Source organism: Cibotium barometz, chromosome 25 (genome assembly GCF_041138505.1).
Source record: "Cibotium barometz isolate CiBa-2024 chromosome 25, ASM4113850v1, whole genome shotgun sequence".
NCBI classification, from domain to species: domain Eukaryota; kingdom Viridiplantae; phylum Streptophyta; class Polypodiopsida; order Cyatheales; family Cibotiaceae; genus Cibotium; species Cibotium barometz.
This window is the reverse complement of record NC_141070.1, coordinates 11282625-11304169: the sequence shown is the minus strand read 5'-3', so window position 1 is coordinate 11304169 and position 21545 is coordinate 11282625. Positions and strand designations below refer to the sequence as shown.

At 46.9% G+C, this 21545-nt stretch overlaps 1 protein-coding gene across 3 annotated transcripts in view; it reads left to right on the top strand.

Annotated features, from left to right (window-relative positions):
• Positions 1–7593, top strand: part of LOC147624250 (glyoxysomal fatty acid beta-oxidation multifunctional protein MFP-a-like) — a 113962-nt gene extending 106369 nt beyond the window's left edge. For 2 of the 3 annotated variants that reach the window (XM_086819215.1, XM_086819217.1), the window contains exons 14-18: positions 6079–6200; positions 6287–6408; positions 6500–6648; positions 6982–7120; positions 7222–7593. In XM_086819215.1, the coding sequence (XP_086675341.1) occupies positions 6079–6200; positions 6287–6408; positions 6500–6648; positions 6982–7120; positions 7222–7254 (565 nt within the window). In that variant the 3' untranslated portion in view covers positions 7255–7593. Of the gene's footprint in view, positions 1–6078; positions 6201–6286; positions 6409–6499; positions 6649–6768; positions 6909–6981; positions 7121–7221 lie in introns of those variants that run through there. The other variant, XM_086819216.1, reaches the window with a different exon arrangement.
• The last annotated feature ends 13952 nt before the right edge of the window (positions 7594–21545 follow it).

Sequence of the window (21545 nt, the reverse complement as noted above, 5' to 3'; positions counted from 1 at the left end):
GCCCTCCACTCTAAGAGTCCTGGGCACGGGCTTAGTTAGACGGGGAATAGTCACAATCTGTCTTGGTGCGGAGTTGCGCCAAGTCGGTGTGGATCTTGCCCTCCATGTACTGCCACTCTGCCCGAGCGCAAGAGTATGCATACTCCATCTTCCATCGATCACAATGGAGGTATCTGTAAGAAGGGGGAGAGGTACTGCAAGAGAGGTATGCATGAACATAAAAAAGAGCACCTCCAGGCTGGAGGTCACCATCTCCCCTCCCTGGTCTCTATGTGCTGATCCACCAAGCTCCATCCTAGCCAAAGGCCATAGATGAGTAAGAACGTCGATGATCCGAAGATCTTGCAGATGATGCGATAGCTCATCTGCCTGATCTTGTATGGTAGTGGCCACCAACTCTGGATCCCATTGTCTCGGGGGCTGCGCTCATGGGGAAAGAGGAGATCATCGCGCCATTCTCTGGTGTGGAGGGTCTGGAGTGGTGGAAGACCACATATACTCGAATAGGGGCTACGGTCTCCTCGACTCTGTTTGGCCCTTTCGTCGGAAGAAACTATAATCCACAGGCTGCCCCAAGATCCGGGGGGGGGGGGGGGGAATGGGGGGTTGGTTGGAGACTCAGGTGGGAGAGCCCTCACTGGTGAGGCCGCAATGGTCATCTCCACCGGCTCTGAGGAACGATTAATCAAGCGGCGAACGGTAATCGCCAGCTGTCTCCTCTCCGAGTCAAGGGCTGCAGGGAACCGATGGGAATGCTTTGGAGAGGTGGAAGAGAGGGGGGGGGGTCATAGGCACGGAGAAAGAGGAAGGGGCAGATGGAGCGACTGCAGAGAGAGTCGGAGGCGAGGGTGGGGAAGGCGGTGGGGGAGGAGGCGAGGGGGAGTGGGAAGGCGGAGAGGCTAGAGAGGAATGCTGTTGAGAGGTATCCATCGGAGAGGAAGGCTGCTCAGGAAGGCTCGACGAAGGGAGGGTGGGGTCAACGTGCCCCATTGGGCACTGAAGGCCAGAGGAGAAGTCAACAAGGAATCGGCCGCCACCTCGCGGGGGGAGGGGGGGTGAGGGGACCCTCTCCGTGACTAGAGGGGGCCTGCCGTTTGTGGCCGGGGCTGTGATAAGTGCTCGAAACAGTTCTCTGACAGAACCAAATCCTCCTACGTGTTGCCAGCCTAGCACACACGGTGGTGGCGACGCGCTGGTGCTCAACTGGCGACCGGGGCGGAGGCCAACCGTCTGCAATTCTCCGGTTGATGGGTCATCCATGGTTGGAACCTAGTGTTCCGTGGCCTGGGAACCTACTCCTCCCTTGGCCCCCTGATGAGGATTTTGTTGAAATTTGAGCTAAATGATAAGCTATGGTGGATCATACACTAGAATCAACATGATTAACAAAGTGATTAAGAAATGATTAAGACGTAATTAGTGAATAATTAGCAGATAGGTTAATGTAGGCATGGATACTCAAAAACCAGCAAATTCTCATTAGGGCTATGCCTCAATTTATAGAGTTTACATCAAGCATCAAATCCCATTGATTTCTCCATGATTTACTCCCAGAATATCTCCACCTTTTGCCTGATTCTCTCCACCTCTTCTCTTTTCCCTGAATATCTCCCAGAATATCTCCACACTCCTAAATTCCCTCATGCTACCCATTATTCTCTCCCAGTAGATTCTTTTAACCTTTTCACAGGTTCTTTCACAATTACATCTCCTCTTTTATAGCCTCTATCCAAGAGCTTGTTCCCACACACACCCTATTCACTTGTATATTTCAACACCTCCCCTCAAGTGAATAATCCTAGAACACCTAGACCCTATACCAAGTTTGCCTCCCCTTACTTGGCAGTCCGCGACCAGTGTCTACTCCTCCCCTCAAGTTATCTCAGCACACCTGGACCCTATATCAAGTTTCTCTCTTACTTGATAGCCTGCGACCAGTGCCTCAGATCCCTAAACTCATAGTCCTTGACACTCTCTCTCTCTATGTGTCCAAGGCTTACTATAGTTGCCCGCGACCTTGACTAAAGTGCTCACACATACATCTCTCTACCACGTGGCCTACATCATCGGTGGCTCAGAGGTGGTTTTACTTTATTGGGGCAGGTTACATTGGGTTGTGGGGTCTCTTTCTCTCTCTCTCTCAGAGATTTTCACATGGCTCCTCACTCTTTGGAGCCTCACATCTTCTCTTTTCTTCAGTCTTCTTCTCGTGGCAGCATCTCTCCACGCGTCCGTCTCTTCTTCCAGTCTTCTCGGGGCAGCTTCTCTTCTTGTGGCAGCTTCTCTTCTCGTGTCCATGTCTTCCTTCAGGTCTTCTTCTCGGTGTGGATCCTCTTCTTGGGAAGAGATATTCTTCTTCTTTCATGGCTGGGGCCATGAGCTCGTCCGTCAGGTCATTTTGCTCCATGTGAGCAACATGTTTCAATGTTTTGCTGACAGTTCCTTTGGGTTTTTGATGTTTATATTTTGTCATTATGCAATGCAAACCCAAATTTATGCGGGAGGTCTTACCTCTTGCCTTAGTGAGATTTACAGGCATTAACCAAAGGTTAAATGCAAAATGATGATTTTCATAATTTTATCAGCACAATTTTACCAGAAATTACATTAAATCAAGGGTAACCAATTTGTACGGGATGGTTGGAGTATCAAACCAACTCCGATTTGAAATCTGAAGTTATAGGGATCTGTATCCAGATACCTAATGGTTAATTTGAACCCTCAATTGCACCAAAATACAGTGATTAGCATTGATTAATCACTGATTAGCAAATTAATGCTCTGTTTTGTGTGCAGAAAACAGAGTATGCGGGGAGTCCAGATCTGGTGCCTTCCACTTCAAATGAGCTCAAATGCTTTCAAAGGCATCAATAGCAATAAGTCTAGTAGAGGATTAAGCCAAGAAACACAAGATTTGACCAAATAATGAAAGCTTAATCTCTGTTTTACCAAAGTCACCTGCAGATTTGATGAAGAGCTTGGATCTCTCTGTAGACTTGATGAAATTGATTTCTGTCTTCACCAGCTTGTAGAGCATGCTTGATTACCCCTTGGGCTAAGAGGAATTAGAGACCTTTGATCTGTGGAAGTAGAAATCACCAAAACATCTCAGAAAAACGTAGCCTGTAAATCGAGCTCCCGCCGGCGTTCTGCGCTGAATTACCCCACAAGATTTGAGATGTGTGTAGCCCTATGAGTCTACTATGAGGACCTAAGAGGGCTTAGCCTAATGTTATGTGTGCAAGGAGAATGGAGTCCTCCACTGGCTGGGGGTGAAGGGGAGAAGTGAAAGCTTACTAAAAAATTGATTTTTTGCTAATTATTTTACTAATCCTAATTAATTCACTAATGGGCTCATAAATCTGGTTGATTCTAGGCATGGCTCTGATACCATGTTGAAATTTGAGCTAAATGATGAGCTATGGTGGATCATACACTAGAATCAACATGATTAACAAAGTGATTAAGAAATGATTAAGACGTAATTAGTGAATAATTAGCAGATAGATTAATGTAGGCATGGATACTCAAAAACCAGCAAATTCTCATTAGGGCTATGCCTCAATTTATAGAGTTTACATCAAGCATCAAATCCCATTGATTTCTCCATGATTTACTCCCAGAATATCTCCACCTTTTGCCTGATTCTCTCCACCTCTTCTCTTTTCTCTGAATATCTCCCAGAATATCTCCACACTCCTAAATTCCCTCATGCTACCCATTATTCTCTCCCAGTAGATTCTTCTAACCTTTTCACAGGTTCTTTCACAATTACATCTCCTCTTTTACAGCCTCTATCCAAGAGCTTGTTCCCACACACACCCTATTCACTTGTATATTTCAACAGATTTGAGTGGGAAGTAGGAGGGGAAACCAACGGGGGCGGTCGCCTAGTCTGACGCCGAGGGCAAACTTTGGCCAGATGACCCATTTGTCTGCTTTATTTACTCATCTGTCTGCAACAAATAAAGCATTAGCCTAGAAGGCTGGAATACTCCACTCGCTGCATAATGCAATCACCTCAAAGACTAGGAATAGATATCATGTGAGGCACAGAATCCGGCGAGGCAATACAAATGCGGAGAGATGGAATCCCCGCTGCCCGAGCGAGGGCCGAGGCAACCGGCGGCGGGGGGGGGGGGGGGGGGGGGGGGGGGGGGGTGTTCCATCACTCTCCCAATGGCACCACCAATCACTGGGAGAAGTGGAAGGTATTCCTTCTTGAGGCCTGGAAAGCAGACTGTCACGGGAAAGCCTGAAACTCCGGCTTATGGGTCAGATGCTGGGTCGAAGCCGTGCCGCCACCATGCACAGAAGGTCTGGGATCTTTGCTGGCGCACCTAGGAGGCTATCGTGAAGATGATCTCTGAGTTGGCCACGCGCGGGGCGGCCACCGACAATCTTGCATGCCAGAGTGGAGGCCTCTAGGGATGTGACAATCATAGCGAGAAGCTGCAGGCCCGCTTCGGAAAACGAAAGGCAGGTTACAGCGGCCTCAGTCGGGGGAGACGGAGCGGCTGCCATGGAGTCCTGTTGGGGGCGAAGACCAGAAGAGGCCAAAACTTACCAAGACAATGAAGAAATACCCACAACTTGAGGGCGCTGTCGGAGGAACAAGGACAGGCTAGAGATGGTGGAGAAGAGAGGAAACGGAGGGGCGGAGGGCGCAGAAAGGGGGGAAGAAGAGGAAAAAGAAAAAAGAAAAAGAAAAGAATGAAAAAAAGAAAAGAAAAGAGGAAGAAGAAGAAGGAAAGAAAGAAAGAAAGAAAGAAAGAAATGAAAAAGAAAAATAAAAAGAAAAATAAAAAGAAAAAAAGAAAAAAGAAAAGAAAGGAAGGGGGAGCGGGCTGAAAGGCTGAGGCAGGTGCAAGCGAAAAGGGAGGAAGGAGCCCGCGGTGGGTGGGGGGGGGGGGTGTGCGGTTGGGTTGGGGGTTAGGTGGAGAGGGGGAAGCTCAGGCAGCGAGGGGGAGGGGGGGTGGGGGCACGCACACTGGCAGAGAGAGGGGAGGTGGGAAGGTAAGCGCAGCGGGAGGGGGGAGGTTGGCGCAGCTGCAGAGAACGGGAAGGCACAAGCAGAAGGAAGGAGCGCAGATGGAGGTGAAGAGACGCAGGCAGACAAACGCAGGTGGCGGGGGAGCTCAAGGTCTCGCTACAACTAGCAACCGACTTTACATAGAGGCCCCTTAAGTAGAGAGATACACGGCAGAAGTTAGACAGTAGATCTTCCATGCCCATCTAGCATCATAATGGGTAGACAACTGTGGATATACCAGAGGGAGAAGATGGACGGCACCACATGGACTCTCTATTGATGCATTCCACCATTTCAATACCTCAGACAGCCCCATGCATTTCAGAGGGCAGGAACAGAATCATGAAAAATGGCATTCTGGAATTCTCCTGTTTAAGGATGTGTTAATCTAGATGCCAGTGTACCTGCCATATAGGGGTTCATATGTCACATTCACATAGGATCAGCTCAAAGTGTCAACACACATTCGCTGTATTGAACTAGAGAAAGAAGATACAAAGCATAGGCTTCAAGACGGCCGAACCAGTCATTCATCACATCAATTTAGTGTCAGATATCGCAGAGCTAGAGACCAAGGTCATAGGAAACCAAAGCATAGGTCTCTAGACAGTTGGCTGCCTCTAGACTTCCCTGGAGAATTGGTTTAAAGTCCGAGTGGTGGACAGGTAAGCCCACAAAGCTATGGGACCTGCGAGATCCAATACCTTAGTACTTCTTTCAATTTTAGTGGTATTTCTTACATTTTGTGGAGGGCAACACAAAAATTCAAGTCAAGAACGATAACAAGGGGTTGGTTTTGAAAGGTGTGCGGTTAGTGCCAATCAAGGGCCACCAAGAAAAGCACTTAGTGCCAGGTTGGATTGGAATGCCAATGTTTTTAATGTTTGTGTGTGGTAGTTCAATATATATCTCTCTTTTTGTGTTTTAGTTGTTCTCACAGTGGAATTCCAAATGGATAGAGGCTTCCTAGTAGCAGTTATTACTTCTAATGGCAGTGTTCTTTAAAGAATCTGTGTTTGCTTAATCAAGCTTGGTTTGTTTTGCAGATTAGCAGACCTGGTAGGTTATGAAGTGAGTCGCAGTGTGTCAGCAGAGTTTGCCAAGGCTTATCCTGATCGGAGCTACAGATCACAGTTGATCAATCTTCTCATGCAAGACAAACGTTTGGGTTAGACCCAACATTTGCAAGTTGCAATTCTCTACTGGCAGCATTCAATTCATTCTCTGTATCTCACTCACTGCTCTGAAAAACAGGCGAAAAAAGCGGGAAAGGCTTCTATCTTTATGATGCAAAACGCAGAGCACGGCCTGATCCAAACTTCAAAAAGTACCTTGACAAATCTCGACAGCTGGCAGATATAATGCCTAATGGCAAGGTAGTCACTATAGCTTAGTGAAGAAAGTAGGAGTGGCATCAATAGAAGCTTATTCTTTCATTTAAAGCAATGTTTTTTCTTCCCCAAGCAGCCTCTCATGGTGACAGACGTAGAGATAGTGGAGAGGGTTTTCTTCCCTGTGATCAATGAGGCTTGTCGAATTCTGGATGAAAAGATTGCTGTGCAAGCATCTGACTTGGACATTTCATCAGTGTTGGGGTTCGGTTTCCCGGCTTACAGGTACGCACATTAATGATCATCCTCTGTGCATTGTTTGTATTGGCCCTTTGTTGCAATGATCTGAGATAAAGGAAAGCATACATTGTGCAAGCTTATTGATGCGCTTGGATATGTGTCAAGAGTGCATTGGGATGGTTACACAATGTTCCCTACACTTGTGGGACGGCTGACAGATGCCCATGCCCTGGATGGGCCCCCGACTGATGACATTTGGTTGTGCAACCAGCTTTAGTTAAGATGAGATATAATTGAGTGAGCGAGCTTACTACCAATGCAACTGAATTATCAGCCTTAGGTTTGTGTTTATGTTTGTGTTAATGTTTTTGTCGGAAGGGGTGGAGTAGTCTTCTGGGGAGATACCATTGGAGCTGCATATGTCTGTGACAAATTGACAAAGTGGTCAGAAACTTTTGGCTCCTTCTACAAGCCTTGCTCCTTCTTAGAAGAAAGGGCTGCTAAAAGAATCTCATTGGTCAGTAAATTATCTTTATGTATTTAACAAATCAGGTTTCTTCCTTCAAAGAAGTAGCTAGAGCATGCTAAGTTTTTATGGGTTTTGTTTCCTTTGTGCAGGAGGTCTCACTTGATGCTAAGTCCCGCCTATAGATCTTACAAGTGAAGTATACAATGTGCAGATCCTTCCTACCAGGGATGTGTATGATTGGCCTGATGTATACTTGAAATTTATCTAGGACGAGGCTAGAAGCAATAATTCCATGTAGCAATGGGAGGAAAATTTCGTTCCATAAAAAATGTTTATGTCCTTTGCTTACTTTATACATTGTTGCAAGTTAAAACCCCACTGGAATTAGGTAGCAGTTCAGTCGTTAAGGTGCATGACAGTTACTCTAGTCTATGAAAACTTCTGTAAAATCAGTGGTGAAAAGTGACGAATGCAAGACATAAATAACAGTTTAATATAAGCACCTTCATTATGTTATGCCACCACTTTAGCCATCCTCAAAGCGAACAGAGATTGTTGAGGGGATTGATCAGAGTTCAGTTGATTGTGATCAAGGGGATTAAGGGGGAAGAGTTGTGCTTAGTGTAGAACAACACAGAGTCGGCCGTAGGATAATGCATTGTTCCAAGACCCAACCAAGATTTCTCCTCCTGTTCCAAGTGGTGTAAGCACCTATGAACCACTTCCTTCGGTTAACATGGTTTTGCCCACCCATCCTACTGTCTTGGTGCTCATCCAACGCTTACTGAGTTTACATTCAGAAACAGAGACAAAGCACGAAACTCAGAAAGCGTCCAAGACAACATTGCTGAAATTGATTATATTACTGATGGATGGTTATCATCATCATTATCATCTGTTGCAATGAAAGCCCGTTGTGCATATATGTATCACTATCCTACTAACGATATGAATCGGCACTAATGCCCTATTACATCTCCGCAGTACATTTTTGAATATCCGATACTAAAGATATGAATTGGCACTAATGCCCTATTTCATCTCTGCAGTACATTTCTGAATATCCGTGTAAGGTTGGAAGTATTGTTAGCATCTGTAGTTAACACCTGGCACACCTGGTGGGTCGGCCAATCGGACGAATCGAACCCATGTCCATTGGAGGTAGACCAATCTGCCAAATGAGAAGATGTGTATGGAAAAACCTCGGGATCATCTGGATCCACCTCTGGATGACCAAGAACATAGCAATTCCACGGCCACTGATATTGAACATCCACCACGTGGGCTTGCGGATGAGCGGCTTGATAATCAATGTAAACCTGTGTAGAATAAGTTACTGTGAAGGTTCCACCAGTAGGCTATAGGGGCTAGCCTGCTAGGCAAGCTGGGATACAGAGCCAATAATTATTATCCTAGGTGATAGAATATCACACCAGATCCTGCAAGCTGGGATACAGAACCAATAATTATTATCCTAGGTGATAGAATATCACACCAGATCCTGCAAATGCACTATGTATCATAAACCAAAGTGCCCTCCATGGCCTCAATGCATCTAGCCTCCAAATGTGCTAGGCTATGATGTTAGCAATGACCTTCCATGCAGTGTCCAATCTTTGTGCTGGTGATGTGTAGCTTGACTTGGCGTGTCTTGAAGATGGACCATTGACCCACTCCCTGGGTAATCCTCATGACCATATCTATGTCGTTCCCTTCAAACCTGAGTTCGGGCCCGATTGTGTCAACCAAGCAATAGCACCAAAACAAATGTAGGCATCCCTCCTCATCCTTCCAAAAAGGTGTGCTATTGCAATCCAAATCCTCTGTGCCTCCCATAAGCAATGGTAGAATGTCTTTGAAGCTCCTACACATCTCCAACAATTTGGGCTAGCACCAACGATCGATCTCCAATGGTTGGTGGCAAGGCCAGCACGGTGATCCCATAAGCCTCCCAACGAGGTCTAAGAGTAGGGGCTCTCCGGATTTGTCCGAGAACTAGGTGTCTAGTGTTCCGCATAGTGTAACTGAAGAACGGCATGCTTTTCAAGCATCCCTCCACTCCCACTCACCGGGGTCCTAGTGAAGGTATTTGATAGGACACCCATCATATAACCAGAGGCTCCAAGAATCCATAATCATACCTTGAGGGGGATCAATATAGAAGTGCTTCCCTGCCCTGCCCACCACTCATACCGGCCGGACCGCTAGACCCTCGTAATCTGCTACACAAGAAAGTCCTCCCAAGGCTGAGTACCAGGAAGAAATCCTTTGACAATCAGCTCACAAAGTAAAGTCTTCCACCGCACCTCAAGGTCAATGATGTTCAATCCTCCCTCTTGCTTAGGCATAATAATGGTATCCCAAGCAACTCTCGCCCTAGGGTGTACAATGTGATCTAATCATGACCAAAGGAAGCTTCAAATAAGCTGATGAAGCTGACCAATGCATCCCTTATGAAAAACCTAGCACGACGTGACAAACCAAGTAGTCGCCAGCAGCACTTGGTTTGCTACCAGACTCTAGAGGCCAAATCAAGCTTCCTGCTACTCTGATTCTGAAGTTTGCTTTTGATACTCATGAGCACAGGAGCAAACTGTCATGTAGGCGAGATGGCAATGCCAACCTGGTAGCCAAGGTATATGGCAGTGCATCCTCTCTCAATCCAAGTAAACCCCTAATCCAAAATCTCAGTGTCACCATTTGGGCACCCAAGTGGTTTTCCCCTATTTTCTGCCAAGGTACGGGAGGTCAAGGAGCTTTGTGTTGCCCGTACTAAGGCCAAGATTCGTGTCGCCTATAGGAGCCAGGCCTTGTGTTACCCATAATGTGGCCAAGACGTGGATCCACTATTAGGGATCCCAATTTAGGTTTCCGAGTAAGCCAGTTTCGTGGTCGGGAAGACGTGCTATTTACAGGTTCCAAGAACGGGTGCTAAAACCCTAACTATACCTACAAGTACATGTTGAAACCCTGACTGTACTTGTAAGTACATGCTGAAACCCTGACTCTACCTGCAAGTACATGCTGAAACCCTAATTGTACGTACAAGTACCTACTGAATATCATCCTACATCTACAGAACCAGATGTACTTGCTGTGAACCGACACCATGTGTTACTTGTTTGAGTACTTGCTATTGACACTGCGTACTAGTACCTGCCTGTGTACTTGTACTTGTTCATGTGCAAGTACCTGTTTGAGTACTTGCACCAGGATGGCTTGAGCCACAATCTCTGCGAGGGTGTGAACCAGGCTCTAGTACGAGAGCGCATGTTTGTGCGTGGTCTCGGAACGACAGTTGTCGTGTTCACTCCCCTCTAGGTGTATGAGATTGGTGGCTAGGCTGATTTGACTCATTCGATGAGTCCGGCATCGGCAGTCTACTCCAACATACTTTTGTTTGGGTAACTTGTCTTCATGCTTGCATTGCATTGGATTGGCTGGTAGGCAAGCCCTTGGGAACTTTGTACAAATTAAAATACTCCAATAATATACTTAGTATTGAGAAGAAGGGGGGGGGGGGGGGGGGTGTTGGCCCGTTCACAGGCCTAGTAGGGGTGTTATTGTGTAGTTCTACTTTCAGCTTTGTTATTTACTTTGATGTAGTGCCCATTTCTTAAGTGTTTTGGTGCTATCTATTTCACAAGATAGTATCCACGAACGTTCACACGTAGCCCAATGTATTACAATGGTATCAGAGCACGGTTGTTTCCCTCTCCTTAGTGGGGAAATGGTCGTTTGGCATTTGGGATACCATGTGAAATCTCCGTCGTACACAATGGACAGCCAAGAAGTGCCAAATTCTCATGGCCATTCAAGTGGTACCCATGCATCATATGCTTTGCAAAACAAGTACATGCCTTCAGCCCATGAAGTGGCTTATACACGTGGGACAACACTCTCACGGGAAAGAGAAAACGTATAAGGAAGACCCTAATGTGTTGAGATTGAGCATGTCAAGAGGTAGTTGTATGCCAAAGAAGCAGAGCTGAAGTTGTTGCATGAGGATCCACAGGTGCAAAAATGTATTGAATCCAAGAAGGCTGAGTCCATGATAGAGCACACCTTTGACTCCCTGGCAAAGGAGTTAGGTGTGAAACCCCCGGAGATTGCCCTCACTTATCTCCTCCGGACTGGTGATGTAGTAGAATTGGGATTCAAGGAGCCTCCGCGAGTAGAGCGTGATGGACTCATATCTCAGAAGATTAAGTCCTATGTGAATATGGACGAGGCGTTTGTAACATACCGCCAAGCCTCTATGCCACATGGTTCAGGAAAGGGCAAAGATGCACATGATAGAGATAGTGGCAGATATGAGGGTAATGCACGTATGATACATGCTAGCCGTAGGACATTGCGTTTGGTACGAGCAAGGGAAGAGCCTCGCCATGGGCTGAAAATGGAGCATAATGGTGGGACATCCAAGGATACACATGTTTCACATGCTACTCATGCCACCAAGTATGCTCATAGTGAAAGAACGTCATGCGGGCATGGAAATGTGAATGCACATGAAGCAAGGCCACCCTTGTATAGGCCACTACTGCATAGGACACATGCCTTCCTACCACATGTTCCACATCATGGTTATGCACATGCACCCAATGCTGTCCCGTTGGACAAGGGTAAGAGAAAGCTCGATGAAGAGGATCACCATGTAAAGACCATGTAAAGAAGCTCAAGAAATTCAAGGTAGGTGACAAGTCTAGCTTGAAGCCTATCATGGTGAGGAGTTTATAGAGAAATCAAAGATTCGCCATGTTAGCATGTTTCTAAAGGGCTTGTCTGCCCATTGAGGATTACTTTTATGCATAAAGGCCGCATGCATGCTATAGACTCCATTCTAGTTGTATCTCATATCTAGAATAATAAAGCAATGAAGAAGAGTGTTTCCATGTACTTAGTCTTTGTTCGTGATAGGATTGAATGTAATGATGTATGTGTGAATACACTCACAAGTGCAAGGCTGAAATTTTAAAATGCATACAAGGATTGCTTTGCAGATGCATTACGAGGAGAGCTACCTCCTCAAAGACCCAAGGAACATCGCATTGATTTGGTACCGGGTAGCTCCCCACCAAATAGACCCGCTAAGTGGAGCACATCAAGAGGAGATTATGAAACAAGCGGTGGAGCTTTTGGACCAAGGTTTGGTTCAGCCAAGCTCTTCACCATATTGCTCACCGGTCTTGCTAGTGCAGAAGAAGGATGGTTCCTTTCGTATGTGTGGATTGCCGGGCCTTCAATAACCTTACTATCAAGAACCGGTTTTCAATCTCGCACATAGATGGCATGCTCGATAAACTTGATGGCTCTGCATGTTTTAGCCGCATTGACCTTAAGAGTGGGTATCACTAGGTGCATATGGCACCACAAGATGTACACAAAACGTCATTCACGACGTCATTTGGTTTATATGAGTTTTTGGTTATGTCGTTTGGTCTCACGAATGCCCCGACCACATTCAATAGAGTGAGGACTACATTTTCCATGAGCATCAAAAATTCACTAGTGTGTTTCTCAATGATATCTTGGTGTTTCCCAACAATGAGCTGGAATACTATCAGCATTTGGCCATTGTGTTTAAAGAGCTTCGTAACCACAAGCTCTTCATTAATGTGAAAAAGAGTAAATTTTTCCTTTCTTCCGAGATCACTTTTTGGGGCACACTGCAAAGATGAAGCCATTCGGAATTGGCCTGAGCTATCTTCCATACATGAAGTACGAAGCTTTTCGGGTTTATGCTCATATTACATGCGTTTTATCAGGCACTTTGCGTGGATCGCTTTGCCATTGCATGAGCTCACTAAGAAGAAGGCGGTCTTCAAATGGACAATTATGAGAAAGAGCTTTCGTTCGCCTCAAGGATGACATGCACATGTCTCTTATGTGATGAAAGAGGGGTATCTCATGAAGGATAATTGCCGATGTGTTGTCTCAAACATGAGGCAAAAGGTCATTGATGAGTGCCATGTTCCTTTGTATTTAGGACATAGAGGTATGATGCCTACTACGCGCATGATTGAGCAATACTTCTTTTGGCCAAGATATAGAGGCATATGTACGTGTATGCATCACTTGCCAGAAAGTCAAATTTGACAAGCAAAAACCTCCCGGTTTGCTTCAACCTTTGCCTATTCCCTCACAGCCATGGGAAAGTATTGCAATGGATTTTATAATGGATTTACCTCGTACTCAACACGGCAATGATGATGCTATTTGGACCATTGTTGAGAGGTTTAGCAAGCAAGCACACTTCTTGCCAGTCAGGAAGACCATTAAGCTTGAGCATATGGTCAAAATATTTGTGGCACAAGTGTTTAAACACCGTGGTATGCCTAAATTCATTGTGGGAGATAGAGATCCCAAGACTACAAGCCTCTTTTGGAGGCACTAAGCTGGACTTCATGTCAGCTTTTCACCCCCAAATGGATGGGCAAAGTAAGGCTGCAAATTAAGCTATGTTGGATCTCCTCAAATGCTATGTTGCAAATCAGAAAATAGCTTGGGAGAAGTATTTGCCGTTGGTAGAGTTTGCATACAACAACACAGTGCATGCCTCCACGGGAAAGGCCCCGTTTGAGATTGTTTAGGGCAAAGTGATATTGCCACACATCCTATGCACTAAGGATAAGATCTTTGCAGTTGATGAGTATGTCAGAGATCTTGATGTTGCATTTGCGTAAGTGTGAACAGCCATTGCTCGTTCACAAGATAAGCATAAGAGGGTTGCCAAGAAGCATAGAAGAGAGGTGGACATCAAAGAGAATGATTGGGTATTGCTGAAATTTGAGAAAGCAAGAGTCTGTAAGAGGCAAGGAAAGGAGGGAGCATGCCCTAAGCTCTCTACTAGGTATTACGGACCTTTTAAGGTGATCAAGTAGATCAATGAGGTTGCTTTCCAACTTGCATTGCCTGATCATTGGAGGATTCACAATGCCTTTCATGTGAGTCTATTGCGGAAGTACGTGGGGCCAAAGCCAAAAGAGCCTATCATAGAAGAGCTGCCAGAGGTCTACACAGGAAATTCTTCAACACTATTTGCCTAAAGACGCAAAACGGGTTGATGAAGACTACTCCAAAGATTACCCATAGCTTCTTCAAGCGTATCTGGAGGCTTTTTAGTTGAGGTCAACTGTTTAGAAGTCGGGGGGGATGTCACCATTTGCCCACCCAAGTGGTTTTCCCCTATTTCATGCTAGGGATCTTTGTGTCCCCCGTACCAATGCTAGGATTTGCGTCACCTATGAGAGGCCAAGCCTGGTGTCACCGTAGCATGGCCAGGGCGTTGAACCTAGTGTCAGGGATCCCAATTTAGGCTTCGCACTGAGCCAGTTTCATGCTTGAGAAGACCTGCTATTTACAAGCTCCAGGAACGGGAAATATATCCATTGCATAATGCACGTGCACGCATCTCTGCTTGCTTGAAATTGATTTTGCGTGGCTGCTGTAGAGAAGCACTCCAGTGAGCTGGTGGTTAATCCCCTGCCGACTAGCTCATGCGACACAACTACCATGCCCACCACTGCCACTTATGAGGAGATCCATATTCTTAATGTACAGGTAAACCGACGGAGGAGGTCGGATTCCAGCCGAGTTTGGTCTGAGGAGGCAATAAGGATGCATGGGTGGAATGTGACTGCTGTTTCCGAACAGGCAGAGGTATTATTGGTCGCCCAACCCTCTAATGTATTGGCGGTTAATGTTCAGGAAGAAGTGTTGGCAGAACGTACTCCGGTAGTGAATACAAAAAGCTCATTGGAAAAGGTGGTGACAGGCCCTGACCTTGCGAATGCTCAGCAGCCCATCACCGCCCAGGCACTTGTTGATCTGGAGAACACCCCTACTGGTACTGACCTCCCAGGTGGTTGTACTGCGCGGGTTGCCCCTTCTAGCCCTTCTCTGGATGCTTTGGCAGAAGTGGCGATTGCAGCTGCAACTCAGCCTAAAGTGGATGCCAAACAAGAGGATTATGTGACATAGGGAGATTCCAATTTTTAGCATTCTGATTATCATGCCGCTCCTGCATCTCCATATGCCATCCGAGCTGATTGGGTGCTCCACTCTGTTTCTTATTTACACAATGTAGCTCAGGCGTCCTTGCGGCTGGAAGCTAGGGAATCCTCTCTTCTTCACAACAGGAGGAGGCAAGTACTCAAAAGGAGACAGCGGAGATTGAGGTGGATTCAGTTCACACTGAATTAACATCGGGCAGAATCCCTCAATACAGCCTTGCAGATCGCTGGGATAAAACCATTGAATTACTGGATGCCCAAGAGCAGCTTTAGCAAACAAAGGCTGCACTCACCAAGGCTCAAGAGAAGATTAAGAAGATGACTAGCCGTATGATCGATATCTGTCTAAAGATTTCCCATGCCGAGCAGGTCCAGTGTCTTACAGGCGAGAAGGCTCAAGAGGAGCAGCGTCTCAAAAGAGTGGTTGACACTCATCTCAAAACCGTCCGGTAAATCCGTGTTGCTGCTGATTTGGATCAAGTGCAGAAGCATCTTTACAAAGTCCATTGTGATGCCCAGGACACCATAGAAGCAAAGTAATGGTCACGGAGGAGAAATGGGACAGCTCGGAGCTGAAGGTTTTAGTGGACCTCTCACAGCTTTACACACTGATACGGAAACATGCCTGTTAACAGGCCCTTGAGCCTCCGCCACCAGTTTGTAAGCTGTCATACCTTACCGGCCCTCCAGTCATGATGCCACCGGCAACGCTACTGGCAGAAGTGGTTCTCATTCAACAAACACTGGTGGAGGACGTGCCTCTGCCTCTGCCTCTGCCTCTGCCTCTGCATTGTCCTCTGTGATGGCGGCTGACTCCACTAGCAGTTTGAAGTCCTCTACAGAAGAGGTGTTACAAAGGCAGGTGCTGACGCTGCAGTCTCAAATTTCTGTATTAGAAGGAAAGCTTGAACGTACTACAGCAGAATCCAAGTGCCCAGTAGAGGCGGTGGCGGATGTGGGAAGTAAATCCAAAGTTATTTTGGCCACCTATGATCATCTAGCGATTCGGAATGTGTGAGCGCTTTCAGATCTCCCGTTCCGTCAGGCAAGCTTTTACCAGGAAAAAGATCCTTCTATCAGTTACCGAGAAAACAACCAAAATAGCCAAGTACAAACTCGTCCCCAAATGGGAAGCGAGAGTCAAGATGCATAAAAGGGGAAGATGCTCTTCTCCTCTGACTGGCCGCTCTAGGAGGAGAAGGCTATCTCATACAATGGGGGGAGGTGGAAACAACCACACAGGTGGTCTATAATGCCAAATGGGCTCACCACTACCTATAAGAAAGGGACCGTGACGCCATATCCTCAGGAGGGCCTCGCGGTGCTTCTGCATGCAGTCTGAGCCACCCTGAAGATGCCCCTGCTGACCACGGAGGGTATGAATGATGTCAAGCCAAATGCTCCAGATAGAATCCATTGGCAGGGTGAGGATGCCTTCAATGGCTTCGTGCATCGAGCTCTCCATATATGCCATACAGCTATGCTACTGCAAATTTCCCATCTCTTGCTAGAACCTAGAGTCCAGCAACCTGTAGGAGTAGTTGGAATTGGCACTGCAGAAATACAAAGGTGAGAGAACTGAAGGGCTAGTCCCCGACCTTCCTTCTCATATGGCATGGCAATCATGGGCTTTGTGGCCCAAGCAACTGTGCCCCACGTACCAATACGAGTGGGGGCCCAATCCATAGTGAAAATGTGTAGGACCCTCTGCCAAGCTTGTGGAGCCTTCGGGCAATCCCAAAGACAATGACATTGAGGCACCTGGGGATGGCCACACCTCTGGCGCAATGTTGGTCTACCCTCAATGGCCAAGCAAGTGCCAACTGCCAAGCTCCTATGTGCCATCTGCCACATGAAGAGGTGGAAAACTATCCCACATCCGCTTCGAAAAATCTGAGAGAATGCGGCGGGGCCTTGGGACTGCCACTGTCGTGCTACTGCTGTTAAAGTGCCATCAACCTCTGACATTTAAATCCTACGGCCCCGCCGTGCATTGTAAGCAAAAAAGGGAGTGACATGCATCTCTTCACTATCCTCTAGATCATGCCATGTCCACTCTACCAGGTCCCACTGGAGACTCGTGACAGGCCATTTGTCACCATTTGGTCCCTTCGCTAGCTTGGATCAATGTTTTGGGGTAAGCCTGCACACAGAACGGAACCAAGGTGAGAATGGGGATTTTCTATAGAAGAAGCTTGGGCACTTGGCAAGAGGGCTTATGGGATTCGGGAATCATAAAAAGCTTTATGGGCACCTTGCATGGACATGTGGGCCAGTAGGCAGGCCCACAAGGTCAGTAAAAGCTAGGCGCCCACCCTTCAGGGATATTTTTATTAATAGGGACACTAAAGATGGCAAGTTCGGTCATTTATAGAGTGATTGGCTAAACAAAGCACGAGCTTGGATATTTTTAGGAGGCGGCCTCTTTTGGCCAGAAAGGAAAAGCATGGGGGCTTATATTAGGCTGGTCAACTTCATCTTAAGAGGCAGGGGCTGAATCGTGAAAGGAAGGAGGAAGGGGCTGTTTTTGGGGATGTGCACAGGTGGGGCTGCTCTCTGTTGAAGATTTGCACACAGGCCGGCTGCAGCAAAAGCTCTCTTCCCTTCTTTGCTGGTCGCCTACAGAAGCTGGTCATACAGCTACTATCCTCTCTCTCTTCTCCTGTTATGGAGCAGGTCGCCTGCAGTGCTGTGTTTTATCTCTGCTGGTCGCCCACAGGCTGACTGTACAGCGTGCCCTCTTTTCTATTGGCTGAGTTCTCTCCCTGCAGGCTGCTCTCCAAGCTGACGGTAGCGTTTTCTCTTCCTCTCTGCTGGTCGACACCTACAGGCAGACAGCAGGCTGCGAAGTTCTCTCAGCTGGCTACTCTTTATGGCAGTTTGTACAAGCTGATTTTATGGTTTGTTTTAATCTCTTGTGCCAAGAACAAGCTCTCAACAGTCGGCTGTTTTGGGTCTTATTTGAAGACTGTCTAGACTCTTTTGTGGCACTGACTTGGCCTAGGCTTTGTGAAGAGGGGTTTGTTAGAGTCTCCTGTATGCTTTGTGGAAAGCTGCCCAGGATGTGTGGAAAATCCGGTTCAAGTTGCACCCTCACCTTGGATTCTTTGTAAAAGCATCTACGTAGTAATAAAGAAGTTCCTACGGAGGACCGTCCGTTCCAGCTCAGTGTGTTGTCTATCTATTTCACGTGGCTTCGTGATGTATACTCTCTGTTTGCATATTGAAGTGTCTCTCCTTTTTGTTCCGGGTCCCCTATTGGTTACACCGGCCCTCGCAAATCCATAACCGCCAGAGTCTCTCTCTAGCCACCTTGGTCGGTGGAGGGTCGATGTGCCACTCGTGAATCACCCTCACCCTCTATAAGGTGCATCCCTAAAATCCTCTTAAGGGGGTCTTCGCTCTCTCTAGTGTGCCATGAAGGTAAGGTGGAGCTCTCATCTGCGCCATGAACTGCCACGGGTATGTCGTGCCTAGTGAACACTCCCAGCCACTGCAGGGGAGGAGGGTCTGGTATTAGGGCCAAAGAGTTGCTGTCGAGGCTGAGTCTATCTTTGCTCCGGATCCCAGTAAGGCTCCTCTCCTCAGCCTCTAGGGGCAACTGTTTGAAAGTAAGCCAATCTCCAAGTGACCTAGTGGGCCGGTGCTCAAAGCTCCCTATCGATGTCCCAAGTATGTGACCACTAGGCAAACGGACCATGGGGTTCCAGATGACAGGTTGTCAAAGACACTCCTCGGAGGCTACTGGAGCTAACTGTTGAAGGGCCAGCCTGAGATGATCCCAAGCACACAAGAGATTGGCTGCAAATTTGTCCTCAAATGTTGGGCTAAAGCCACGTGCCCGCATCGCTCTGAAAATCCATCTCGTGCTCTAAGGCTAAGGTCCTTCGAGGATCGGGGTATAGGCGGAGATCCTAGCCAAGAGGAAGTCCTTCGAAGGCTCACCACCCGGAAAGAGACCTCAAACAATCAACTTGCCCAACAGGGCACAACTCTAAATGGAGGGGTCAATGCCCAGGCCCCTCTACGTCACGGTTGAATGATCACTCTCTAGGCCACCTTGACCCGGGCAGGTCTCCACCAGCCCACAGAAAGTTCCAGATGAAAGGTTGAACCTGTACACGCCTGGGAGAAAGACCAGCAGGCGAGAAGAACCTAGTTCACCACCACAACTTGGCCAGCTAAGGAAAGCCTAACAGAACTCTAGTATAGCAGCTTCTTCTAAATGCTCAAAAGAAAGAGGGGCTAGTAGCTGCTCAAGGGAGCCTACTTGGCATTTAAAATAACAAACTGGAGTGAAGCCTTCAATTGGACGCCAATTCAGGGTGTGTGATGAGCCAACCCAAAATCCACACGACTTGTGCCAATTGATCTACGCTCCGGATGCATGACAGAAGATCTCAGCGAATCTCTGGAGGTTCCCTCGTCCCCCGACAGGTATGGTGCCGTGTCATCGGCGAACTCCGAATCAATCATCTCCCGCATGCGGATGGGAAGATGCAATCCATGGAGCCCGGTCTCTTGGCGGAGAGAAAACTACTCATGGCCTCGGCGACAAACAAGAAGAGATAAGGTGCTAGAGGGCACCCCTGCTGGACTGAGCGAGAGAAAAAATCTATCACCTCTAGCTTCCTGAAAAGAAGCTGGCTGTGTGAAGTCGAGTAGAGACCCGAAACACATTGGACCCACTCTTACGGGAAACCCATCTTAGAAAGCCCCAATCTGCTCTGTCGTAGGTTTTCTCGAAATCCAGGAGATCAAACCTTGCTAACGCATCTTGGCCGATGTGGGGCGCCTCCTAAAAGGTGAAGATGATGTCCAGAATACTTCAGTCCTGAACAAAACCCATGTGTACACTACATGAATCAAGTCAAGGAGAAAGGGCTATAGTCTCTGGTTGATGGCCTTGGCCAGAATTTTGTAGGCAATACCTAGGAAGGTGATGGGTCTCTACATAAACAATTAATTCTTTTTTTCCCCCTAAACCGAAAGGATGATCCCTAGTATAACCTTTGAAAATTTAAGGTACTCTATTTGAATAACCTCTAGATAAAATATCCAACTAAGGTAAGGTGTTCAAAGGTTTTGAGTCCACATGTATCTGTAGCCTAATTTATGGCTAAGGTTGACTGTAAACAAATTATAGTGCACTTTATGAATGGAAATAATTTTAAAAGGTTCCTATGGTCAGAAAGGACGTGTGTATTTACTAAAGACATTATTTATTGTCTCTGTTAATTTATAGAGGGTTCTATGGTCAAGGAAAGGCAAGTTAATTTGATAAATATAATATTTCTTATCTCTAATGATTTAGAGAGCATAAATATGAGGAAAATAAATACTAGTGCCAAATCTCCAATCTGTCACCACCCTCCTCGGGAATCAAGTGGATCAATCCCTCGGACAATCTCTCTAGCATGGCTACCGTAACCATTATGTCATTGAAGGTAGCTCTAAAGCTGCCTTCCATTAGGTCCCACTAATGGAGAAATATGGAGGTTGGAAGACCGTCCTTAGCCATGCATTTGCCCCTAGGTAATGTCATCATAACTTGTGCCAGCTCCTCAGATGTGAAGGGGGTCAAGAGGAAAGTCCGGAGAGCATGAGGGCCAACCTCTCTCGTATGCCACCCAACCCGCTCACATGCATCTAGCACCTATGGGAAAATGGGGGCATCGGTGAGAAGAGTGAAGAAGAAATCTGTGGTAATGAGGGGGTCCATTCTGACCTCGCAACCTATGGATACCCTCTCGCTACCTGTGTGGACCTGTAATCTCAAAGACATCCCCAGTAACCTATCTCCTGCCTATGTCCAACAAGAGGCTCTGCCATGGTATGTGTACACCCGCCACTCCTCTATGGATATGAGCTCTTTACAAGCAACAACGAGCTGACTCTCAATCCAGGGGCTACCTGGTGCACTCTCCTAAAGCCATTGTAGAGAAGCAAGACCCTTATGAATGCTCCTCTCCTCTGCCCACGGAAGCCAGCCAATCTGCTCTACGCTATCTCCTATAATAGATTGCTAATCTCTCCAAGGCCCACATCCAGGGTGCCTGCAGTAGCTACTCCTGACCAAAAGTCTAGACTCTCCCAAATCTCCTCTTATCCTTTGCAAATCTCAAGGTACTCGATGAGGCTATTTGGAATCTAGGAACTCAAATGTTTGTCCTACCTCTAGAGGCCATCCAAGGAGAGAATAACCGGTGCATGATCGGAGAAAGTAAGATGTCCCCTTATAGTAGTGGAGGCTATGAGCAGGTTTCTTAGGGTTACCTTAGGGGCTTTCGGCCTCAGGCTGCCTCTTCACACAGAGGAAGAGTTATTGGACTCAAAATTAGCAAATGATACTACTATGTTTTTGGAGGCCTCATAGGCATACCTTTGTGCTTTTCGCGTTGCCTTCTTGGAGATGTTTTGTTTGGCAGTAGGCGCCACCACCAACTGGCACAAATTAG